A 26,961-nucleotide genomic window follows, 5' to 3' on the forward strand; every position below is an offset into this window, starting at 1 on the left:
TATGTTTCCACCCCTGTCCCTTTGTTGGACGGTTTGTTTGTACGTGAACAAGATCCTGCAAAGACTACAGGACGGATAGCAATGGACGTTGGATCAAGGAAGAAGCCAACACATTTTGGTGCAGCGCCAGGTCAAGGATTCGATCGTGGAATTTTGTTGAATTCCCCGAGATTAATCAGGCATGTGTGGGGGACTGATATTTATAAGTATTAAGTATTTGCTTGGCTGCAGGGCGTTAGCGTAAGTGTAGGTTTTTGCACCCTTCCTGTTTCCTTTTAATAAATAATCCAGCCTATTACTTCTTTAACAGTGTATTCAGTATATGTAGTAGTGGCTGTTAGGTAGTGGGTTACGCCCTCGCATGAATGCAGTCAACACATTGTTGTATCCCAGCAGATGTATGACAAACCATACAGTGGTCGACAGTTCACTTTAGCCTCCTGAATGTTTTCGGTGCTACTGAGAAACCAAATCTCTCTCTGATACAAGTTCCGAAACATCTAAAGAAGCCAGAGTCCAAAGCTGCTTTGATGTGATGCTTCAGTGATTTGCTGTTGACACTGAACTTGATCCGTTTCTCGCAGTCTCTCCCTTCTCATCCAGCCGTCTGTTCACACGTTGCTGATGCGAACACTGAGAGGAGTGTCTCTGGCCCGGCCACGCTCCTCCCCTCGCTCCCGGTAGCTCTGCTCCAGACGGATCTTCTCTGGATCGGACAAGTCGGCCACAGTCCCGCCCCCGTTGCCCTGGTGCACGTGCTGGGGGCTGGATGGTGTGAAGACGGGCGTGGTCTTGGTCTTGGCCACTTTGTCGAAGAAGGCAAAGTCCGCCACGTATTTACCTGATGGGGACAGGGAGACTACGGGGGGGAACTCATAGCCCCAGAGGATCTCGTCGGGCAGGTAGGAGGTGCGGACCTGGCAGGTGGCGGAGGTCGGCTCCACCGTGGCGCTCATGATCACCAGCAGCTCAAAGTCAGCCAGTTCTGGGTCTGTCCAGCCCCCACCTGGAGGAGGTAAATGAGATGTGAGGAAATAGCACATTGGAGGGTTTCAAAAGAAGAGGAAGAGGCGGAGGAAGTGTGAATTGATAAAAATACTAAAGTAAAGTTAAAGGCACTCAGTGGAGATCTGGACCACCATTAGTGAAAGTCTCAACTTGGATACATTTATGGTTTTAGACATGTGAAATGTTTAAGATAGACGTTCAAATCCTGCTTCTTCACCTGTTGTTCACCAGGAAGTGCTCGATGGATTCTGAGTTTCAAATATCAGGAAGCTGTTGAGGAGGAGGTTTCTACACTAAATCCACGGCCCTCACTGTCAAACTCACCCTTGGCTGCCCAGGCCCGCAGGGGGCTGTTGTCATCGATGATGTGGAAGAAGGTGAGCGGCAGGATGAGGAAGGGGCTGTCACTGGACGTGTCCACCTGGAAGGGGACGTTCCTCTGGTCCAGACGAACCGTCTCGCCCTCCTTGGTCAGAGACGTCTGGAGCAGTTTTCCACTCACCTGGAGGGAACAACGTGCACAAGCTCTTTTAGCTAAATTCCATCACCAACACACAAATCGCTCACTCTCAGTAGGTGTGAAATATTTACAGTTTATCTAAGTACTGCCCACTTGCCTGACACCCAAGCAGAAGGCTCTTGCGCATGTTGGCCACTCGGATCATCAGGCAGGGGCGACCTTCATACGTGGACACCACAGCATGTTGGCTAAACTTTACCGTCTCTCCACGCTTTTTGGGTCGAGCAACCTGAGCAGAGAAACCTTGTTAACTTCTAGTTTCTCTTTGAAAATCTTCGATAACTCATATATGTTCCAATCGCTCAGTCGTGAATCCTCAAGACATTATCCGGAGTTTTGCAATTTAATTCAAATTTGGGTTTTTCACATACAGCCCCTCCACATAATCTCCTGAATTTATAATGAATTCGGTGCATGACTGAAAGCTGCTTCATTGTCTGCAGTAGAATCAATGAAAACCTCATCATATACACACACAGTATTTGCAGCTGCACATTATCGGCTACCTTGGCCAGAAAGGTTCCAGTGATGAAGATCTCCAGCAGCATGGTGAGGACCAGCTGGATAATGAGGAGGATGACGGCCGCTGGGCATTCTTCAGTGATGCAGCGGAACCCGTAGCCAATGGTTGTCTGGGACTCCAGGGAGAAGAGGAAGGCCCCCGTCAGGGTCTGCATCTGCATCACGCAGGGTGTGTGGTTCGACGGAGGGTCGAACTCTGGAGAAACACCAAGTAACTTAGTTTAGTTTTTAGATCTCTGTACATTTTCTTGTGAGATTCAGGTCATTTTAATATCCGAAATACAAAACATACGTGTCTGACATGAAAACACGCTCAGATCAGGCTCAACACCATCTAACACTTAGGCTTCTTTGCAAAAGTGAAAGGTAATTACACTCTTTCAATTTGAGTCACGATTATACACCCCTCCTCCTCCACGTTAGTACCTTCTTCTCAATGATATCTTCTATCATTTGAGGGATAGTTCTTATCACATGGATGTTAGTTTGGGTTCTATTCGTTATTTGATGTTTAAAAAACGAGTCAAAAGCATAAGATGGCAGCAACTATGACATTTTGGCTTAGAAGAAGTGGAAATCCACCATCCATGTCAACAGATGAGCTGTTGTTAATCGTAATGAGACTTTATTGTGTTTGGGAAACAGCCCAGCCTCTGTAGCAGAATCCAACCAGTACGGCTTTCCAACACAAGATGGCAGCACTCTCATCTTAGTTATTTTGGCTTCATTTTTTTATATATGTCTCAATGTTTCGCGATGAACTGCACATGAACCAAATGAACCCCTCGTCTCTCACCCAGCAGGTCTCCATGCACCAGTGCCACCAGGTACCACAGCACACCGAACAGGAACCAGGTCCCTGCAAAGGTCGCCGTGAACACGAAGAACTTGTAGCGCCACTGCATGTCCAGGAAGGTCGTCCAGAGGTCACGCATGTACAGAGCATTGCGCCCAGTGATGTGCTCGATCCGCACGTTGCTGCGTCCATCCTTCGACAGAACACGCCTCCTCTTCCTCAGAGTCCCGCCCGCTCCGGAAACGCCGCCCAGCAAAGGTTTCAAAACGTCCGTCTGTGTCTGGGAGTGGCAAACCTTCTGAGGGGAGGGGCTACGAGAGGAGGGAGGTGTGGCAGACGTCATCTAGTGGACAACAAAAAGCTTGGGTTATTTTAGGTAAATGGTCAGTGTGTTTCATTACACTCATTTGAGATTAGAAGGGATTTCTTGACTTCCTTAAAACAACATTTTGGTGGAGAAGACAAACACAACATTCACAACATCAGTGTGATCTGTTCAAACCATGAAACTTCCCACGATGACTTGGGGCTTTGGTAAATTCCCCTGCCGCCTTCTGCTTTTCCCCTCGGGAAATGATGTAAATCTTTTTCACGAGAACCAAAGTCAAATAAAACAAACCGAATCTGTTTCGTTATCAGCAGGGGATTTGGGGGGGCCACAGGCAAAGGGCACCTGCATCAGACACATTTCCTCTCTACAATTTACTAAGCTTTTAACCGACAGCTTGTTGCAGGGGGGTGTCCCAGCATGGTGTCTCAAAGCTCATGATAGAATTGAATAACGTAATCAGAAGCCCCCTAACTTGTGGCTAAGCCCCTGTCTATACATTGTCTTAGTGTAGAGAAAATCTATTTATATCCCCAACCTGCGACACCTGCTACAGTAATGTGAGTTTTTGAATGCTTTACTCTATGGATGAACAAACAATTAGGCCCTGTGTTAACATGCGCTCCAGGAGATTAGTTTCCGTCCTCCCTTGTCACACACACCCTGACACTCACTGTATCCCGACGTACTTAACACGCTCACTTACTTCCAACATATCACGCAGGCCAGCAGGAAGAGGATGAGCCACAAAGGAGGCAGATAAGGAGGAGGAAAGAGAAAAGAAAGAAGAGTTGAATTAGTATGAAGATACGCAGCATTAACCCGACCAACCCGGTCCACACAGAGTCTCACTTGTGAGTGCGAGGAGAGAGGAGAGCGCTGAATGAGTCAATTAAGGTAAAAGAAAATCTGAACTTAGACGTCTTTCTGGATAAAGTTGTTCTTGTTTTGTTTTTTTAAAGGCGCTACTGTTGATTTTATCTAAAGAAGCTGTTAGCGGACAAAGACTGAACTTCTCCCAGGGAACTGGAGACGGCTGTAAGAGTTTGTTAGGAAAAGGGCCAAAGTTCGGCTTTCTGGTGGCCTGCTTCTCAGCCTGGGACTCAGGTACGTGCTCCTGGGCTTTAAAAAGGTTCATGGTGGCCATAAGTATGCGGACACCCTAAGAAGACACTTGAATAGGATTGTTGAAAATCTCATTCGAGTCTCCTCTGTTCTGCATTCAGGATTTTAACAGGATTTCAGAGACTCTGACAGAGATTTGATCCCATTCAGCTGCAAAAGCTCTGGTGAAGAATGAGCACTGATGTCGGGGCGTTAACCAGACGTGACAGAAGTACTCAGATATGTAAAAGTACCTGTACAACAATGTACAAATATTTCCTTACAAACAAAACTCCTGTATTAAAAAAAGGAAAAGTGCTCTTCCTGCAAATACTTTACTTCAACTTTACATATATATTTGTATCCATGAAGTGTAAATCAAAAATAGCCCCTCTGCCCTGCTGACCGTGGATTATGTCATCAATCAGCTTTAATTACCTCACACTTTTGTGATTATGCAAGCGTGAGCCCCTCAAACGCTCCATAATCACAATGACACCATTGAAAAACTTCACTCTTTCAACCCTGCGTCCCCCTCTCTCGCCCAATCCGCCACATCACACATACACACACACACACACACACACACACACACAGCTCCCACTACAGGCATATCAGGTGGATGATAATACAGTAGATGGACGTAAGTGAGTATGAGAAGAAATATAAACACATTTTTTTGGACCAACCTCTCCAGTAGGATGTACTCCATCTCCATGGTAACACCACCGCTCTACTGTACCACGAGCAGCATGCAAAAAGTGAATCAAAACTTTTTCTCTGGCCAAACAAAAGAGCCCATAATGTTTTTCTGATCTCCCTCTCTCTCTCTCTCCCCCTCTCCCTCTCTCTCTCTCTCTCTCTCTCTCTCTCTCTCTCTCCCTTTCTTTCTTTCTACTTTCCTCTTTCTCTCTCCTTCCATCTCTCTCTCTCTCTCTCTCTCTCTCTCTCCCTCTGTGTACACAGGAATGCTTTGTTGGAAGCCAAGATAAAAGAAACAAAAGACACCATTGACAAAAACGACTCTGTGCCCATCCGTGTGTGTGTGTGATTATGTGTGAATAGTATTGCAATTACATGTGTATTTTCATGGTGTGTGTGTGTATGAGAGAGAGAGGTGTACATGGAGGAGTACATGTGTGTGTGATTCAGTTTGCATGTATATGTGGGTTTGTGTGCAATTACGTGTGTGTGTGTGTGTGTGTGTATGTGTGTGTGGGTGTGTATGTGTATGTGTGGGTGTGGGTGTGGGTGTGGGTGTGGGTGGGTGTGTGTGGGTGGGTGAGAGACAGAGAGAGAGAGAGATGAGTGAAAGGGAGAACGACAGAACGGAAGAGAGGAAGGGAGAGAGAAAGAGATCTGTGACAAAGGCCCTCGTTAGTATTCTGGAGTGAGGGCTAATCCCCCTCCGTCTCCCCCTCATACACACATACACACACACATGCACACAAACACACACACACACACACACACACACACACACTTTTTCTTTTTCCCCATCTGTTTATTTCATTCTTACCTTCCTTGCTTTCTCATTCTCTTTTTTTACTTCTTTTACTGCAAATCTATAATTCATCATTCATCACCAGTCATTCTGGTGAGATGAGATTAATTTATAGAAAAACAAAATATTCTCTCTTTTTGTTCACTTAATGTTTAAATATTTATTAAACAGAAAATAACTCCTCCATCTCCTTGTTTACTTTTATCTCACCCGGTGCTTTTCTGATTGTCAGCGTTTCAGACTGTTACACCCACTACAACACTTGTATTAATACATAAGAGCGTGCAGCAATTATTGAATTTTCCAAAAACTGTTGACGATAGGAAACTAAAGTGAGTTAGAAAAGTAAGGAAGTTAGAGAAATATAAAACTCTTAGGAAAGAGTAAATATTGGATGCAGTAATTCATTTATTTTTAAGACTAGACTACACAGAATATTAACAATTATTAGAGACTAAAAAAAACCACATTAAAGTCAAATGATCAATAATTTTAGAGTTTACATGTTTTTGAAATCATTTATTCATAGCATGTATAAAGAAATCATGTTGTCTTGTGTGACAGATTATACTTTTATTAAATTTTCTGACCAGATGTTTCTGTTTTTAATAACCTCAGCTCCAGCACATTTTTGATTGGCCAGATGTTTTGACAAGTAGATGTGAAAACTTGTATATGCTTGAAATAAGGATAGAGGACGGTTTTAAAACAGGTAAATATGAACTTTGAACTACCTAATTGTTTTATGTAGTTTAGATTGTTTTGGTCCCACTTACCGACATTTGTTCTATCATTATTTTGTTTTAACTGTGATGCAATAGAGATAATCGTGCAAGTATATAAACATAATTCTACAAATCATGAATCTGTGCAACAATTTGCACATTTCTTACCAGAATAGATAATGAGACACTTTTGAGCAAATGAGAAACTTACCTGTCAGAGAGTTTTCATTCATTCGTTTATCAAATCAATCATGTTGCATTGAAGACATTTGATTTATTCACCAGTCTTAGTCACTTGCACTCTGCTGTAAGATGGAGTTCTTACCTTGCAGGAGCGTGTGCGACCTGACCGACCGGTTACAGAGAAGAGTTAGGAGCCCGGAGCCTCAGCCTCTCGTCCACATGTCTGCTTTGTTGTCGCAGGACACAACTGGGCCTGAAACTGTGCAGCAACAATGACTTCAGCAGCCTGCACCCCCGGACACTCAAACACCATTAAGGAGAATTATTGGTGCGGGTCACTTGCTTACCGGGCTCCTGTTTCTGACCCGAAGCCCGGACTCACTGCTCGCAAATTCTCCCCTAAGAGACAGGACTTGGCTTTATAAGAGGCATCCCTCTCTCACTTTTACTCTTTCCCCCTCTTCCCCCCCCACCCCTCTCTCTCTCCCTCTCTCTCTCCCTCACTCCTGAATTCCTGTTGTGTCCCGCTCACGTCTGGGTAATTGCTGTAATAACTGATCGCCACTCCCTCCAGTCTCAATTCACTATCAGGATAATAAAAGTGACCATAAAGGCATCATAATGGAGCCTCTGCAGAATTTTGGCCTCAAAGAGCCAGGAGGGGTTTCAATATTTTACAGAATTACAGAATTTCCATAAAAAAAGATGAGGATTAAGTAGGCGGCTTCAAACAGACAAATAAATAACATTCTTTTATTTTTCTGTAAATGAATGTATGTACAGACAAAATGAACATTAATTTTGTTAAATTTCTTTTTCAAACATGTTTTGCTGCTGTTGTTGCATCACTCCTTCCCTGAGTCCAAAGGAAGCAACACACGCACACACGCACGTGTTTGGGGGCCTCACATGCACATTGTCCACAAACTGCCGCAACAAACTACCCCCTGCAGCACACACAAACACACAAACACTCTTTTAGGGGGCACCACAGAGCCCTCTATTCATTGCGCCTTTGCCCGGCCTTTGCTGTGTCCAAGCGCGTCTGCACGGAGCGTCCTGTGAAGCTCAAACACATGAAGAGGGACATCCGTGAGGTGAATACCGCCCCTCATTCTGCCTCAGGAGAGGGTGACAAAGCATTATTTGACTGAAAGAGGAAGAGGTGGATGGAGTCGATGAGGGCCAATGGTCAAACGTGCTCAAGAGTCCCCGTGAGTGTGCCCGCCACAAAGTTCAGAAAAGGGGTTTTTAGTATATATTTTGGGGTATTTTTTGCACTGGTCATGTCCCTACAGGGATGGATACTAGAAAACATGGAGGGTGCATTATATCTTGTGTTTCACTTTCTCTCATGTATCCAGGGAACTCCATCCTCAGAACTGGAGCTCTTGATCAACAGCACTTCTGTGATTGGCTGTGAAGATGGTCGTCGATATGGACGAACGATGCATCAGGGGCCCCAGCAAAGTCAAGCCGACCAATTAGCGAAGAGAGAGCGGCCGACACTGTGCATCGCCTCATGATGAGGAGAGTCTACAGCTGATCGTCATGCAGTCTGAACCTGCATGAGAGGAACCGCGTTGCATTGTGGGAAGAAACAATCTGCATCTTTCCCCCTAAGAGGCAGAAACATCAGCATGATTATAGGTTATTAGGGAAATGCATTAAAGATAAGGAGAAATGAGACAAAATCTGCAAAGAGGATTGATGCTCTGTGCTCAGAAGGAGTTGCACCGCGACTTATTGATTAAAGCTGTTGGAGTTCCTTATTGAGAGCTGAGTAGTGACGGTGGAGCCAGACGACTGTCAGCCAACACAAGTCGGTCATTTAGCCGAGCCAGATCTCCTCCTCTGTCAGTTTACTTCACAGTGTTCGATTATATACAGCTCAGCCCAATACACACAAGGCCGCTCATTTAGGACGACAGGGTGGCCATTTGTTGTCATGGTTCCGAAACTGTGGAAGTAAGACTTTTACCTCAGTTTTCTGGTTCTATGGCACCTGGAAGATGAATTGTTTCATCTAATCTACGTATGAACCTCCCACTTTAATGTGCTCTGTTAAAGCACAATGTCAAGAAAAGTGTTAACTTTACTGAAAAAAACTCCACCAAGGAACAGTCCCTTTATGAAACCATATTTCAGTCGACTAGATCCAGATTTGTATTTGGCACATGCTCATAGATATCAGTGAAAATGTCAAATTATTTCCCTAAAGTCCTTTGTCTGGATCCACGACTCATTTGAATGGGTTCCTTCTTGGCTCTTGTCCCATCCTTACGCCAAGTTTTGCGTAAAATCCATTTGCGTAATCCTGATGCCGAACAAACAAATAAACAAAAAAATTAAAACAGACAGGGCTGAAAACATCAGCTCAAGTCGTACAATACGTTTTATTTCTCATATGTAAGTTAACACAAGGTTAACAGTAGAATGGACAAGAAGAACATATTCATATACAGTACATACATATGCATGTATTAGCATATATGTATATACACGTACTAGCAGCCTACTTCCTCTGAATACTTCTGGACTACAACTGATTTTAATTTGCCTCAGCACATCTGTCACGAGAACAATCAGCCGCGTGTCTTCCCGTCACTGTGGATCGTTTGCTGGAACTGACCCTGATAACACTTACAGTAAACGCTAACTATGAGTAACAGGTAGTTAGTTGCAGATGGGTAACAAATATGTCCGAGATTCTCTCTCTCTCCCTCTCCCAGAGTCTGGTCTCCTGCGCAGGTGTTCAGTCTGGTTGAGATGTGGAGACTGTGCAGGGACTGAGGGACGAGTGGATGAGGCCTTGTTGTGTTGAGGTGGTCAAAGTCAACGCTGTCTACTAAAGAGACAAACAAGGCCCCATCTCAACACTATTTATTTCTTATCTGTGTTCTAAACACACACAATTTTGAGGAAATGAAAGGATAGTTTGCAGTTTGTGGGTCAACGCTGGTCTTGGTGTGCTTTCATGCCTATATATATAATATGTTCCACTGAGCGTGAGCGTATGTGTGATATAGATGAAATCTCACCTCACATGAGATCAGGAAGTGGTGGGTTGTGTGTGTGTGTGTGTGTGTGTGTGTGTGTGTGTGTCGGGGTCAGTCAGTGCTTTTGGCTCATTGCAGCGCTGGTGTTGTTGGTCCTACCTCCGTTTCATTCATCCTTAGAAACTCCCCTTTCTCTCCCTGTCCAGCCTTTTACTTTGCCCTCCATCCCGTCTCCTGCATATTTATTTGCTGTTTTGCTCGCTGCACTTCCTGTGCTGGTCCTGGTCCCTCAGTTGGGATAACAACTGACACAAACACACAAACACAGACACACATACATACAGGGTCACAGAGAGTTTAGACGTCTGCTGTCATTTTAGATCCATCAGAAATTCCTGAAGTTGGTATTTGTTCTGGAATCTATCTGTGTTTCCGTTATTCATTCATTCTGTTAAACGTATTCATCCGCCTTTCAGTGGCCACACTGCTAAAATTCAACAGATGAGCCAACATTATTTGTAAAACATCAATAAATGAATAATAGCCCATGAATTACTACTTTAAGAAATGATTTCCGTTCTACTTCTTTGCAGATGATCACCAGGTATATGTAATTAATGTGATGCATTTTAAATCCTTCTTCCTCTCCTGGATTTCTTATAAATATAGATAATAAGGGGGAAAGTCTCAGGACAAGTTTGTTTATGCAGGATTAATTTAGAACTTTGGCCAGTAAGGGGCAGCAGATGATAACTGATAACTTCTTATTTGCAGGAGGATGTAGCAAAGGTGTGTGTGTGTGTGTGTGTTTGTGTTCCTCTCTCTCTGTGTGTGTGTGTGTGTGTGTGTGTGTGTGTGTGTGTGTGTGTGTGTGTGTGTGTGTGTGTGTGTGTGTGTACTAAAACTTCCCAGAAATACTCCTTGAAAGAGCCTCTCAGTGCGTTCACCTGAAAAACAGATGAGCAAATTATGGGCTCAGATCAGAAGCGATAACAACACATGACTGCATGAAATCAAATGCACATGAAGACGTGACCGAGAGCAGCTCCGGCAGCTCGGTCCCGACACAACGTGACACCATCACGTGTCGGTCAAATGGTTACTGGGAAACCACGAAGGCCACAGAAAGAAACACACTGGGATAGTTCTGTTTTACAGGCGTCATTGCTGATATATCAACCTCATTAATAACTGACCCGTTCAAACCAAACACAGACTGAAGACACCTGGAAGCAGCGATTCAACATCAGGGAGTCATGACTGGTGATGCCATGACCTGGGAGTGATACGTTAATTCAAAATCAACACCAAAAAAGATTAATACTGAACTAAATGTTTAGATTCAGCAAAGAAAGCCAAGTCTTAACTTCACACCTCAAACCCTCAGGGATGAATTTATTCTTCACAGCAGCAACACGAGTGGAGAATGACCTGCAGCACATCTGGACAGACTGGGTCCCTAGAGAAAGAATTAAAGGGTAGACTGATAATTATTTGTATTTAAAAACGTTACACACTGTGATCTTGTTTTTTGTACAGTTTGCATTTAAAGTATAAGCTATTCCGACTCAAATTTCTTGAATGTCATATGCTGACTAATTTAGAATGAATAACCTGACGAGGGGAGATTATAACCAGCAGGTGGCAGTGAATGAAAGGTCATGGGGTTTCATTCTCTGGGAACGATGACATCAACTTTCATTTAAAAATACATCCATTAATTGACAAGATGTGGATTCAATGTGGATCTGAAATAAAATAACTGACTAACCAACCACACCATGAAGCCATGAGATTTAAAAACCAATGAATATTATCGGTATAAAGACGACTTAGTTTGTTTCCTCGACAATAAGATGAAGTTACTGTTACTTGATATGCACCAGTTCTCATGCAGCAACACAATGAAACAGATCCAGTACAGAAGGTGAGGAAAATGACTTTAGTAAGTATAATATTGTGAGGCAGTGACATTATGTAATATCCCCACGGCCATTGTGTAGCTCCATACTGACAAAGGATGAACTGAAGATACTCTTTATATTTAGTTTCAAATATTTAGTTTTTAGTTGCCACATGTCAACTTTTACAGTATTTTATATATTTCAGATGTTCTATTCTGTGTATTCTTAAGCATTGTCTTGTATTGTATGAAAGATACATTTCCATTAGTACCTGCATTAGACAATAAAGTTTTGAATCTTTTATATTGAACCACTTAAAGATAAATGAACAATAACCATACAGAAGATGTATGTATGTAATTATGAATCAATTAATCACATTTTATTTGTATAGACCATATTCACAAATCACACTTTGTCTCAGAATGTTTAACAAGGCGCAACATCGTCTGTCCTTCAACAACAGTAAAGAAAAACAACCTAAAGAATCTGTAATAAACAGGGGAGAAGGAAGTATCGAGCTGGTGTGAGGGATTCTCTCCCAGGACGGACACAAGTGAGAGAGATGCTGTGAAATATAACTTGTGTTTGCAAAGTAAACATTCGTGCGTCAGTTCAACAGCACTGAGAACTGTCAGACTACAAATCAGCTGTTACATAAACTCTGAGGAACCAGAACAGTGGCTGCTCTGTGCTGCCTCCACAGCAGGTATGAGGAACACAGAGAGAGAGAGAGAGAGAGAGAGAGAGAGAGAGAGAGAGAGAGAGAGAGAGAGAGAGAGAGAGAGAGAGAGAGAGAGAGAGAGAGAGAGACATGCGCATACATGAATATACACAAGTATGCATGCATGCCTGTACACAGACACACAGAAGTAATACACGTACACATTAAAATCTTCCGTGCACATTTCTCTTTGCATCTCTTTTTTGTATTATTACATCTTGCCAATCCTCCCAGTTAATCCCAGTAAAGTCAATTGTTGATTCCAGTATAAAAATGATTCCTTGAGATATTAATTAACTTTTGGCTTCAAAGCTCCAACGGCCAGAGCTCCATGAATTAGACTGTGAACTCCCCGACCTGATGTTTATAACTACTTACATGTTAGTGGGCGATTTAAAATGAATTAAATTAAATTATAAATTAATTTAAATACATTTTCCGAGAGCAGAACCTCCCTCAGTTCAGTCTCTCTCTCTCTCTCTCGCTCTCCTCTAGTTCCGCCCTTCAGTCCAAAATGTCAACACACACTAAACACATTTCATGAGCCCTTGAAACATTGAAGTCCTGCCCTCTCCTGCAGCACCCCCCTCAGACCAGAGAGGAACAGCTTCAGCCAAAACCTAAACCATCAGCAGTCGAATGTGGAAGTTCATTCTGAGAGATGTAGTAAGAGTCAGAAGATTGGAAACTTGGTTGTCCACCATTGTAGTGAAAGCGTCTAATGTGTTTTAAATTTGTACTATGGAGGTTGTGTGGTCTGCTGCCACATACAAACACACACACACACACACACAGAGAGAGACACACAGACAGAGAGAGACACAAACACACCCCTGCAAATTGTGTCTAATTAAAAACCAGGTGTCTAGACCGACAGCTGGTTTCTATCTTCAACCCTAAATTATATTGCTGTGTTCCTGTTCATCAGATCAGGATGTGGTAGTGTGTGTGTGTGTGTGTGTGTGTGTGTGTGTGTGTGTGTGTGTGTGTGTGTGTGTGTGTGTGTGTGTGTATTTGGGGGTTTCCACTCTAATGTTTAATGAATCATCACAAACTCAGTGAACAAAAAGATGTTTTATGTTTGATTTGAACGTATTTAGTTTCATGAATCGTTTTCGTGCAGGATTATTGCATCAGCACCAAACGCGACACGTCCACGTTGTGTGTGAGTCTCTCTGTATGTTCAGGTACTGTCGGGAATTTCCTACAGCTAATACTCATTAACGGTCATAGACTAAATAAGGAAAATAAATTAAAACTAAACGAAAATACTATAGTTTAAAGATTCTAATAGGACATAATAGAACAAGAATGCAGCTTAAATGCATACTTAAACAGTATCAAGGTATTTTCTATTACTTAATAATAATACAGAAGAGAGAATAAAACTATAGAGAATTAAATCTATCTATAGTAAAAATAAATGTATATTTATAAGATGAGATTATCATTTTTAAGTCCCACGAATATGTTCTGTGTTGCAGCCGCAAAATGGACAGTAAAAAATACACATCAAGCATAAATATAAATGGAAAAGTACTAATATATATACAGTGTAAACAGAATATACACGGTGTCAGAATATACACAGTGAAATGGATTTAACGTTAGCCGTTGCATTACACAGAAATGAATATTGCAGTGACGTAAAATACAAATATAAAGTGTCGCCTATTTGTAGTAATTCAGGATCAGCGCCTAGTATAATAACAATGGAAAGAATAAAGAAGTAAGTTACACGAGAGGGAAAACTAAGTTGCATTCAAATTAATATCCATTATTCTGTAATTTTCCTTGTAAGTTTCGTTTTTGTGGAAATTTTTAACCACACATCCTGAGTAATGAAAAATTCCCTCATTACCACTTACTCATAAATTCCAACCTATTTTGGAAGAAGCCCGTGAACGCATCATTTCACTGTAACCACGAGTGGGTCGGAAATGAACGATCCACGCCTGCGCCGCAGCCAATGGGAGCCCGAGCTGCGGCGTGACGCACCTCCGGGGGGAGGTGTCCAATGAGGCGTGGAAGGGGGGGGGGGGGGGGTGTATGGACGTGCAAACCGGGGACCAGTTCCATCAGAGACCCGGGTAAAGAGTCAGTTTAACACGGATCAACCTGAGCACTCCATCAGCACCACGCGTCCATCTTCCTCATGTCCGAGTCTGTCTGCGGGTGAGTTGGAATTTAATTAACTTTTAATAACTATAACTATAAAAGAAGAAGGTTTCTGATCCTGTTGCATATAATCATTTAATCACATGTCTGCATTTGGCCGGGTGCGCGTCCTGGACTCCTCACATGTTCCCTTGTGGCTCGTTTCAAACCGGAAACCTCACTTGTGCTCTGGTCTCTCTGGTGAAACATGTGTATTAATGTTGTGAAATGTCTTCTTCATATTATTGAACTGTTCATTTGAAAGAAGCGCGCTCCCGCCTCGTAGCGAGGGCGCGGAACAGGAACAGTTTAATTATAAGGTTAACGGTAATAAAGAGCGCGCAGTCCGGACAGATGGGAAAAAAATCCCTAGTGGGCACCGAATGCAACCCGGCATCATTTCTCCTCGCCAGCCCCCACCCCCAACCACACACACACACACACGCACACACACACACACACACATGCACACACACATACAGACAGACAGACACACACAGGAAGGTGTTAGGTGATTCATTCTGTACATGCACTCACCACCGGATTCACGTTATGAGTAAAGCGAGACACTGAACGTCCCACCGGCTGCTGGGAGGTTGAACTGGTCCCAGAAAGCTCTTCAGACCCTGAGTCATCACCACGTTAGTCTGAGGGGTCGGTTACTGGGGGGGTTGGGGGGGGGTTCCACTATTACTAGTTTATTACTTTGATCTTTATAAAGAAGGAGGACAGAAATAAGTCATACACCCGATCAGGATGCTACTTAATCCAGTTTCTTCTGCACTTAATAAAAATGAGGCACAATATAATAATAATAATATTATTAATGATAATAAACCACGTGGTTGGTTGTTTGTTCAGTTTTCATTTTATTTGTAGCTATTTAGCGTAAAGTTTTTGGTTAAACTGTCAAATATAAACCAAATCAATTAAATCCAAACAGATTAACTCACACCTTATTGTGCATAACTTATTGTATCTTACTGTATATGTTGTTGTTTTTTGTCCAATTGTTGTTTTATGTCAAATGCACCAACCACACCAAGGCAATTTCCTGTATGTGTAAATATACTTGGCAATTTAAAGAATTCTGATTCTAATTCTGATGTGACGCTGAGGAGGAATAAGGAATTACAGCACAGAAAAACCAAACAATTTCTCCATATGTCGAATATATATATCTATATATATATACAATATGTTTTCAAAGACTCGAATATCATCAATATCCTATGACACTGGTGTGAGAATCTCATTCCAGTTTAGAGTTAAATGTTGAAAAGTGTTTTTACTTCTTTAAAAACTGTGTGAATTGACCAGGAAACAGATTCTTAGATGCTGAAGATAACATTGAAAGTATTTCTGTGTGTGACATGAGTGAATGGGAAACGACATGTGACACGTGTGTAGTTCCAACAACACTCATTGTGTGTTTGACCTGATTTCTTCCTTCAGCGTTTTTCTTTCATATGTGACCCCGACAGGATTCATGTTGTTTCAGCTGCAGCTCTTACAACTGGTCCTTTATCAGCCCAGTAATCACTTTTTAACTTTGTGGTTAAACTGACTCCTTGGGATGAATACAGTTGAAATGAAATGATGTGTATTGAGTGCGAGGTTGGGTTTACAGCCAGAGGGAAACGGTGGCTCAGATAGTGTCAACAGTGTGTGTGTGTGTGTGTTTGTTTGAGAAAATACTTATCATGAAGGTGTGTTGAGTTTCCCGGCCTGATGTGAACGTGACGCACTGAACTACAATAGAACCAGTCAAACCTCGTGACTCCACACGCACACAACGGGATAGAATGAGGGTTTGTTTGTGTGCGTTTGTGTAAATATTACACAATACCAGTAAAGATTTTCATTCCAGTTCGGTATTACCAAGACAGGATATCCACGCCTCCTGAATTCCACCTGTTAAATCGCATATTCCTCCTTGTCACTTGCTGGTTATAAACGAGAACATCATTCATTTACACTTCCTCTTAAACCGAGCTTTTTGTCTCTTATATGACTTTTATCCTGGCGTGTAATATAATATTATGATATAATATAATCCAGGCAGTAAATATGACTCCATGAGTTCCTCCCGCTGATCTTTGTTTTCCTGCCTGTCTCAGGGACAGCTATGCGGAGTGCAGTGCCACAGCGGACTGGCTCATGTCCAACACACAAGTGCGGCCGACCGTGGGAATCGTGTGCGGCTCAGGGATGGGGGGGCTGGCCAAGATGCTCAAGGACCCGCAGGTCTTCAAGTACAGCGACATTCCCAATTTCCCACGGAGCACAGGTAGACACACCCTGTCTGGGAAAACACAGCTGTTAATCTGTATGTGTGTGTGTGTTCCAGTTGTCTAACAGTGTGTGTGTGTGTTGCAGTGCATGGTCATGCTGGACAGCTGGTGTTTGGAACCTTGAAAGGGAAACCATGTGTTTGCATGCAGGGCAGATTCCACCTTTACGAGGGCTACCCCATCCAGAAGGTGAGTTTCAAATCTACACCTGGTCGATAACTGGTGTGTCGACTACACGACTACACAACACGTGTCCTCGAGTCGGCACCACATCTGTCCTTGTGTGTGAACAAGACACAACATGTTGTAACCTCAGTACATTTAAAGATGCACTCATAAGAGCAGGTCTCAGATGACTTGTGAGCAGCGTGGGATGAAAGCAAACACACACAGATTGTGCACGTCCCTGTCAAAATAAAAGTCTTTGAAGCCGTTTTCAGACATTAACGGAAAATGTCCGAACATTTACCGGAGTTTCGCTTTCACGTATGAAGAAGTCATCGCGATATTGTCAGTGAAATGTCCAGAACGATCAGACGAGGGGCGGAGCCTCGGTAGAGCAGCAGGAGGAAGGACATAGAAATTATCCTCGATTTTTGTTTATAGGACATCTACACCAGCCTCGGTCCTTATCGCCCGAAAGACAAATCTGTCTCTTTGTTTGCGGCTCCTCTTCTTCCTCTTCTTCCTCACTCTGTCTTCACATGACCTCAATTAGACATTTTACCAGTGGACTGGCAGGAAAAGCTCCATACGCTCGTCAGCGAATCTCAGAAAACCAGTTTAACTCTGCAGGAGGATATTTGAAATCCTCTGTTCCCTTTATATTATGATTTTAAACAATATAAATAACCCTCCCTCTTAATCCTAATGGTATAAGTCTACGGTTTTGAGATATTGGCCTTGAGAAATTGTGCCACAACTAGTACAATGAAGATAAATGAGCTGTTCATGCTGCTGAAAACATCTCAAACTTACTTTTCCAAAACTCAGACGCAGATGTTTGTCCTTCAGGTGTGGGAAGCATCACAGTTATCAGTCCTGAGACTACTTTGTTTCTCCGTTATCTGCAGAGACAAAGCTGCTCAGTGGTTCTCACGTGGATCTCAGAGTTTTCTGGCAGATTCCCCGAAAACAAAAAACTTTCTCAAAACCTGAACAAATAAAATACGATCTGCTCGGCGAGAAGCAAGCGAGAGGTTGTGTGTCCGTGTTGATCATCTGCTGTAAGTGTGTATTCAGCTGGTGTCTGGACGCAGTTATCAGAGTCTGAGATATCAGCAGCTTGTTTTCATTCCTGTTCGGTGAAAACAACCTGAGGCTGTAAACATGGAAATGATCTTCCTGCCTCAGATGTTCTCGTGTCAGTGGAAGTATTTTATTCTCTGCTTGTGGCCCGATTATAAACAGGCAAGTTCCCTCGGGAAATGTTTCCTAATCCTACCGTGTTCTTATTTAGTCTCTGTTTTAAAGCGGAGGTGTTTACTTGGATCGTGAAACGTTCAGCATTAAAATACAGTGAAGTTCGATACCATTGATATCCTCTCCAATCCGTATAACCAAGTAAAACCAAGGGTGTTATTGCCGATGCCAAAACACAAGCTAACATTACACACACTCTCTCTATACCAGCGTTAAAGGACTCACTAGCAGAACCTCTTTCCTCCTCTTCCTCTTTATTCAGCCGCTTGCATTACACACCAGATAATATCTCGTCCTCATTGCGTAGTGACACTCCACCACAAAAATACAAATTTACCCCAAATTATAACGCAAATATTGATCGTAGAACAGAAAATGTTTGAGATCTGAAGTATCGATATTTGACCATCGATCCACACCCCACAACTAAGAGGCTAAATTGACAAATCTACCCGGCGCTCTCCAGATCACTCTGCCCATGCGCGTGTTCAAGCTGATGGGCGTGGAGACGATGATCCTGACCAACGCGGCCGGGGGTCTCAACCAGGACTACAAGGTGGGAGACGTCATGATCCTCAAGGACCACATCAACATGCCGGGGTTCGCCGGAGTCAACCCGCTGGCCGGACCCAACGACGACAGGTGGGTTGGAGGGATGAACGCGGGGGGGGGGGGACGTGACCTTAAAGCTGCTTGTGGTGACAGTGAAACGATCAGAGAAACAAGTTTATTTCCCGTATAATTTGGATTTGGACCAAACTTCTCACTGGAACAGAGACTCCTCAGTCGTTCAGGACGCTAAAGAAAACATGATTTGTAAACTCTGCCTGAAGGTTGCATCTTCTCAATAAAGCAAAAAAAACTTGTCATTTGAATTTCCCCTCTGGAGATAAAACCAAGTTCTATTTTTCTTCCAATTTCAAGCAGACAGTTGCTCCACTGTTCAAAGCCCCCCCCACCCCCTATCATCTGTTGAATTATGTGCATATCTGAAGGCTCCCACTCTGAACTGCAACATGTGGCTCTGACGCATCGGATGCTGCCGTCAACAAGAGTGTCTGTTGTTCACAGAGACGCTTTGACCAACAAGGATCCTCAGAGAATCAGAACAGACCGAGTCATTTATACAGACAAATCTACCTGAGGCTGCAGAGTTAATTTACTGTAGACAGTTTGTAAAGATGGAAGCGTGCCAGCTCCCCTGAAGTTAAACCAAACCGACAGCGAGAGGAAGTGGAGACTGATTTAATGACTTCCTGTGAAGAAACAGGATGAGGAGCAGAAGGTGATTCACACACTTCAGGGGAATCCGGCCATGACAGAGCTGCTAATTCTCGGTGGTCATGAGTGCTGTCGTCAAAACACGTCCTCCTCTTTGTGTGTAGGGTTGTGAAACTTTGTGTTCTCACCCTACTTGTGTCATCTGGGGGATTTCAGTTCCACCGCTGTGTAGATATGACTTGTACTTGATTCAACATCCTCCTCCTCCTCCTCCTCCTCCTCTTCCTCCTCCTCCCCTCAGGTTTGGCGTTCGCTTCCCCTGCATGTCTGACGCCTACGACCGCGAGCTCCGGCAGCTGGCCCACGATGTGGGGGCGGAGCTTGGGTTCAACGACTTCCTGAAGGAGGGAGTGTACTGCGTCCTCGGGGGCCCGTCCTTCGAGACCATCGCCGAGTGCCGCATGCTGCACAGCCTGGGCGCCGACGCTGTGGGTGAGTCGATGAATCTCTGAGACAAACACAGATAGAATGGTCATCAGTCGGTCTCAGGCCTCTTAACAATGATCTTTTCCCTTAAACTAACCCTTTAACCTTAAGTTACCCATTAACCAAACGATAAAAAAAATCCTCATTCAGTGCATTTATAGGTCATGAGGTAATAATACAAGCTCACGTGCACGAAAACACACACAAATGACTAAAACAGAAGGAAGCGAGTCACAGGACGGGTCATTCAAAAAGCATGTGGACTAAGACCCCCCCCACCCGGCCTCTGTGTGGGTTGGGTCAAGACAAGAAGAGAGATGATTGGCTAGAGTATTCAGGCTAAGCCAATCAGAAGTAAGGGTTCGGTCCTTGCCCTCCTAAATATCATAATTCTTTACATTTAACAAAGTCTTTTCACAAACTCATTCCTACCATGAAGTATTAATAGTATTTAAAGTAATATTACTTTATCACTAATAAACTCACTTCTTACACTCTAGTGTCAGATTAAAAAGCTACTATCATATTTAATGAGTAAATAACATGGTCATGTGTCATTTGTACCAATTTATGTGATTTTATATTTTACTGCTCATATATCTGTGTATTGTGAAACAGTAAAATATCCTGACAGTCAGTTATTCAGTTATCTATTATAATAAAGAGATGAAATGGGATGGGAAACACTTGTTTTGGGCAAATCCAGGTTATTCATACGTTGTGCACCGATATAATAATTATTTCATGCTATTTCTGCCGTTATTTATGATACTTTAATTCCTATAAAGTCCTAAAACACTCTCTCTGTCTTCTCCCTGCAGGGATGAGCACCGTCCACGAGGTCATCGTCGCTCGCCACGCCGGGATCCGCTGCTTCGCCCTGTCGCTGATCAGCAACCGCTCGGTGATGGACTACGACAGCCTGGAGAGGGCCAACCACGAGGAGGTGCTGGAGACGGGCCGGCAGCGGGCCGAGCAGCTGGAGAAGCTGGTGACCACCATCGTGGCTCGGATGGAGCACCACAGCAACAACAACAGCTTCTGAGCCTCGGCGCCTGGTCCCAGATCAGCTCCCATCGCCCCATCTCAGCGTGAAGATTCTCACCATGATCGATAGAACGCTGCAAAATCTCTACTTCAAACCTGCCGAGCTTCATTAACGACTTCGGAACAGTTTCCACTCACTGCATCAGGTCTTAAGATCTTGAACCGTGCTCCTCTTTTTTAAATACATTCCTCCATTTGTTATTCATTGATCATTTTTAGGTGTTTTTGCAGATTCTAACTTAGATTCTAAAATATTTATTGCTTCAGGTCCTTTACATTCCCTGGCATGTTAATTAACCACCATCGAGAAAACTGTAATATTCCAATTCGGATTTAAAAAAACCAACTCATCACTGCATTTCTTCATCGTTGCTTCTGCTCTAAAGAAGGTGTAAAATTTTATAAGATATTTAAACAAAATGTATTTATGTAGTGTTTTTTTATTTGTTTTGATAATATATCTCGTGTCTGATGGACATTGAGTTGAAGTGAGGGAGGATTTCCTGCATGTAGCAGTTACCAAAGTGTGTAGATTGGATTGGAACCTGCACTTCTCATCACTGTTAACCAACAGGCTGCTTGTGCTTTCTCTTGGAGGTACTGATCTGAAGACTGTAGACACTGGGGATCTTCTTTTCCTAAATAAAAAAGTCTCCACGTGAAAACAGTGTTGTCTTTGTGAGCTACGTTCGGAAGGGAAAGGTCACGGTGTGTTTTGTAGCTGTGGGATGTACGAGACCTTTCAGCTGCTCATGGTCTCGAGACCCGATTCAAAAAAGAAGAAATCCAGCCTATTTCATAAAGTTAATAGTGTAATTTGAGTGGTTACATGTTTGTTTGCCAATAAAACAAATGAAGTGGATTTAGGAGTGTTTTTTTCCCCAGATGTGTCAAATCTGATCGTAACACCAATGTTATTTAACTGTGTTGTGTTTGGATACTGCTTCTTTAAATACATTTGTTAATCAAATAACCAAAACCTAACACCCATGCTGCACAGGAGCATTTTCATTTATTATAGGCAGTTTGCAAATCCATGCAAACTGCAGATACAACAGGCTCTTAGGTGGAAAAGGTGGCATTTGTTTTAATAAATGAAGGGAGAAATTATCCTAGTTGCAAAGGGGATTTTCATCAGCGTTTGTTTGTTAGCAGAAAAGCTGCTGGACAGATTATCATGAAAGTCGAGTGTTGTCCGAGATGCTGTAGCAGTGAGATTTAACCGGAAGCACCAGACCAAAAGGTACAGTATCCTGGGCTGTGTCGTGCAAACTTTATTCATCCAGTGTCGTGTTTAACATTCAGTGTCTGAGATGAAGCCGTTAAAACACCACCGGGCGGAGGAATTCAAAACACAGGCGGCTGTTCCTCTGGGAAACAACAGCAGCATCACGATGGTTGACATTTTTACCGCCAGTTTGACCTTCACCATGTCTGCAGCTTTCCTTTCTCTCTGCTCTCAGCTTCTTTCCCCTCACTCTCTCACTAACCCTAACCCTCTCTCCACCACACGGCCTGCACCCACTTCCTGATCCTAAATATATCCACGCTGCCACTTGGCCCCTTCCTGGTCCTCCGAAAAGCAAATGGGGAAAACATTTTCCGTGACGCTCGGGGGTTTCTGTGTTTATGACCTTACAAGGTTGTGAGAATTTTTATGAGCCGTGTCTTTTGCCTGCAGCGGATGATCAGGTCCCAGGTGTCTGCACAGAATGAACCCGCTCATTCCCTGTGGTGGAGGGAAGCTATCGGTAACGACCGGCTCCTCCTGTGGATGTGCAGGTTCCACTTATGGTTGTACACAAACTCCTCGATGTACGGATGTTGTGTTATTTGGATCTGCACCAAATCGCACAGACTCATGAATATCAGTCCACTAAATATGTCAGTTTCTTTTTAAATCAAGATCCATGAAATATTCTCTGTGTCTGGCTTCAGCTCCCCTCCAACTCCTGAAATGATAAACTGTATAGATAATGAACAAATGGGTTCATCCATTAAAGGCTAAATAACAAACTCCTGTACGGATCCTCAGTGGAAATCATCAACTTCAACACATTCACTTCCTCCTCTCGCTCCTGTAAACACCAGAGTGTCAGTGACCGTCCATAAATCATCCCATAAATCATCTCATAACAAGGAAGAGTCTCCTGCAGGACACATTGTTCCAGAGCAGTGTTTACACTGTCCTCTATCACCTGTGGAGCTGTGTCAATACCAAACTAAACGTGTTGATGTTAAGATTCCTTAGTGAAACACGCAGCGGAAATATAATTAAAGTTCAGGCAAGAGCACAATTACTGCATTACTTGTACATATATCGACATACTGTTTTTCCCAGATTCATAAGGTCCCTGTGACCTTTGACGACTGAAACGTTATCACTTTATCTTGAAGAAATTCCCTCAAGCTCTCTTGAGATGTCACATTCAAGAGACAAAAAGAAACAGGGTGTTTGAAGCCATCTTGACCTTTGGCCACTGAAATTTATCAATTTATCAGTGAGTCCAATGTGAGGTCACTGTGACCTTGACCTTTGACCCTCAAGCACCAAAATCGAATCAGTTCATCCATCATTCCTGAATGTTTCTACCAAATTTGAAGAGATTCCCTCAAGGCATCGTTGAGATATCGCATTCACAGGAAGACAAAGTTTCTCTCTCAGCAACGTGTTGATTGTAAATTCACATGAAACCAGACTGAGCTCAGGAGGGGGAAACTTTTAAAGCAACACTGTGTAATTTTCTTAACCTTAAAACTTCAGCTTCAAAACGAGTTTGCTGCTTTGCTGAGTGAGAACATGGAGAAGGTTTCAATTCCCTGAGCGTCTGTTCTGTGTAACTTTGGTGAGTGGGTTCGATCTCCAGTGAGAAGTGAGAAGAACCGACTGAAGAGTGAAACTGAGTTTATCTCCAATATCCAACAGCTTCAAACCGTCAAACCTCTAAAGTTCACACTCAGGTAGTTCCTATGAAAGTAAACAGGAACTTCAAACCTGCTGTTCCTGTTCCTGAAACTGATGGAGTCTCATCTCCTTCCTGCACTGTCATGACTAAAGACGAGTTACACTGCCCCCTGGTGCCATCTCATCCTCCACTGCCACAAACCTGCAGCCTTCAATGACGCCGCAGTTTGAGCCGTGGATGAACTCATGAGTCAATTCAAAGTAAATTAATCTAAAACAATTCTGATAAAATCAATTAATCGTCATTTAATCAACAAAAGTCCCAAAATTTCACTGGATCCACCTTCTTAAAATGTAGATTGTGGATATTTAGTTTTTATTCTTTTTCAGTCAAAGGAAATTCAGCTGTTGATTTTAACAATGCTTTTAATATAAATCAAAAGAATTAGCAAAGAGAGGTTTCGGGGGAAACGTTCATGGGAAATTAAACGTTGAACAATAATCAGGCTTTTTTTTAATGTTGTTTTTTATACAAAGTTGACCCCGGAACATGAACCTGAGAGCGTTGAAAGCAAAAAACCCACGTGTGGCTGTAAAGGAGAAGTTGATGAGTATGAGATGAAATAAATAAAAGCTAATTTCTACATCTTTTACGCAGGAAATCTACAGGTTTTATGTTGAATTGTTTTTTTTGGATTCGCTAGCTTTGGAAGTGTCCTAAGAAAAAAAAGCTGACGTGTTTTGAGGTTGCGATGCAATTTCACAAGTCTGATAATCATAAAAGAAGCATTTAAAAAAAAAAGGAAAGGTTAAAATCCATCCAGATGGTTTTTGCATAGGGAAATATGCATTAATATAGAAAGTCAAGGGTAAGAGAATGAGAGTAAGTTTGATTTAGTCTCAGAGGTCCTTTCCTTCCGGCCCTCAGCTGTAGGTGTGAATGATTCTGTGGCGTTTGAGGTGGTGCATCAGGATGAAGGTCTTCCCGCACTGCGAGCAGCTGTAGGGCCGCTCGCCGCTGTGCGTGCGCTGGTGGACCCGCAGGCTGCTCTGCTGCGTGAACCTCTTCCCGCACTGCCCGCAGCCGAACGGCTTCTCGCCCGTGTGCGTGCGGTAGTGGATGCTGAGGTGGGAGGAGCACTGGAAGCTCTTGCCGCACACCGTGCACCAGAACGCCCGCTTCCTCCGGTGGCTCTGCTGGTGCAGCTTGAACTGGTGCAGGCGGCTGAACGTCTTCCCGCACTGGAGGCAGACGTAGCCCCGGGCCGCGGCCGAGAACGCCTTGTGGGGGTTGTGGTAGCTGCTGGGTGTGAACGTGCTGTGGGAGTGAGTCACGGCCGGTCGGTCTCCGGGCGTGGCGTCCCGCTCGGCGTGCTCGTCCGGCGGCCTCAGGTGAGCAGCGTGAGACGGGTTCCTCTGCGAGTACAGCGGCTCCTTCTGCCGGTCCGGCGGTGGGAGGGCGCCCGGAGCTCGGCTCTGAAACCCGGACGCCTGAGGGACGTCCTTCTGATACTCTGCGCCGTAGACCCCGTTGCACGGCCTCTGAGAGGACGCCTGCTGGACGCCGGCGGACTTGCTGCTGCTGGAAACCACAGCAGCGTCCGAGTGCTCCGGGAACGAGCTGGAATACTCCTCCACCATGCTGGAGAAGTCGGGAAACCCAGCGTCAATGTCGTTGCCTTCGATGATCGACGACCAGAGTTGATTCTCTCGCTCGTCGATGGAAAAGTCAGCGGCGAGTTGATTCTGCTTCCCGCCGCCGTGCTGACACCCGTCCTGACCGAAGCCCGATAGCTCCTCCTCCTTCTCCGTCTTCACAGTGAAGTGAAGGCCGCTGATCTGTCCTGCGTGATGACCCGAGTACAAGTCGCTGAACTCGGACGGTTTTAGCCTGGCGACCTCTGGATGGGATAAGTGACGGCCCTCCTCCAGCTGCTGGCCCCCCCCAGCGGTACCTGGGTGGGAGTAGAGAACAGAACCACCTGCAGGAAGCAGGAGTGGAGGGAATTCATCTGTTATCTTCAAAAATAGGTTTTAAAATGTATAAAATCCACTTTCTAACAACTCACCCATGGGTCCAGCGGTGTCACTGATCCACAGCGGCTCATCTGGACTCTCTTCTTTAATCGTGAAGGAAACAGCGGCATCTTCCATCTCTGGAAACTGAATCAAGGTGGATTAAACATAACATATTTCAATGTAAATACCACATTTACCCCATTTTTGCTACACTACAATACATATCTGTGTTTTTAGCAGTTTAATGCTCCACAATGATCAACAACATGACTATTTGTCTTTATAGGTCAGCCCGACTCACACATTAGCAGCTGGGATCAGCTCCAACACAACACAACACTCAAAAGATAAGAAGTGCAGCTAATGGAAAGATGACGACAACTCAGTGAAGTTGGAGGAATAAAACTAAAACAATGAGCTGAAAGACACTAAACCAGCCTGACACTTCTCTGTGGATTCTCCTCTACCAGTGATGGAATTAACATCACAAAAAAAAACTTTTCCACCAAAAGTGAACCAAGTGCTAATGCTACTTCAGAGCTGGTTCAACTGATGAACCTTTTAAGAACTAGTTTGATTTTCCAGCCTTCTCTCGCGGTCTTTGCTCTCAGGCTTTTTCTTCTAAGCTAAGTCTAATTTGCCTTAGACCTCAGCCGAATACCACACAACATTTATGTCCTCTCCTACCGATGTGCACCTATAGGCGGTTCTTTCTTCTAGACCAGCAAAGACTTGTTGCCGCCCTGAAACAAGATTTTGTGATCGAGAGCCAGTTCTTTGGCCGTCGAAACACAGAGAACTGGAACCAGTTTAGGCCCTGGACCTGCCCTGGTGGAAAAGTGGTAAAGCTTGTCAGACCTGACGGCTTCTCTCAGGTTCCAGAGAAATTCCAGAAGGTTTAAAAACCAGGATTCAGAACAAAACCAGATTAACCAGACCAGAGCAGTGGAGCAAAACAAATGATTAAAACCTCATTCCTACTTCTCTCTCTGCGTAGTGGACATGAGAATGACTGGAATTCAGGTTTGCAACTTCATCTAATAATGAAGATCCTCAACCCAGATGTCAGGTAAGAAGTCGAGACCCAAAGAGA

General features: G+C 43.7%; 3 protein-coding genes across 3 annotated transcripts in view; 1 reads left to right on the forward strand and 2 right to left on the reverse strand.

Annotated features, from left to right (window-relative positions):
• Positions 1-611: 611 nt before the first annotated feature.
• LOC133018472 (ATP-sensitive inward rectifier potassium channel 10-like) lies at positions 612-4,991 on the reverse strand. Its single transcript, XM_061084840.1, has 6 exons — positions 4,968-4,991; positions 2,847-3,189; positions 2,035-2,246; positions 1,626-1,757; positions 1,333-1,510; positions 612-1,006 (listed from the first exon to the last, which is right to left on the reverse strand). Exons 2-6 carry the CDS (start codon positions 3,187-3,189, stop codon positions 612-614), a joined length of 1,260 nt encoding a protein of 419 aa, XP_060940823.1. The 5' UTR covers positions 4,968-4,991.
• A 9,404-nt stretch (positions 4,992-14,395) lies between these two features.
• LOC133018260 (purine nucleoside phosphorylase-like) lies at positions 14,396-21,796 on the forward strand. Its single transcript, XM_061084581.1, has 6 exons — positions 14,396-14,492; positions 16,595-16,764; positions 16,854-16,957; positions 18,657-18,832; positions 19,713-19,903; positions 20,719-21,796. Exons 1-6 carry the CDS (start codon positions 14,473-14,475, stop codon positions 20,940-20,942), a joined length of 885 nt encoding a protein of 294 aa, XP_060940564.1. The 5' UTR covers positions 14,396-14,472; the 3' UTR covers positions 20,943-21,796.
• A 2,517-nt stretch (positions 21,797-24,313) lies between these two features.
• Positions 24,314-26,961, reverse strand: part of LOC133018237 (uncharacterized) — a 14,688-nt gene continuing 12,040 nt past the window's right edge. Inside the window, exons 7-8 of the mRNA XM_061084557.1 lie at positions 25,919-26,005; positions 24,314-25,831 (exon numbers count right to left, since the gene is read on the reverse strand). Coding sequence (XP_060940540.1) covers positions 24,774-25,831; positions 25,919-26,005 — 1,145 coding nt within the window. The 3' untranslated portion in view covers positions 24,314-24,773. The remainder of the gene's footprint in view (positions 25,832-25,918; positions 26,006-26,961) is intronic.

Source organism: Limanda limanda, chromosome 13, assembly GCF_963576545.1.
Source record: "Limanda limanda chromosome 13, fLimLim1.1, whole genome shotgun sequence".
Lineage (NCBI taxonomy): Eukaryota > Metazoa > Chordata > Actinopteri > Pleuronectiformes > Pleuronectidae > Limanda > Limanda limanda.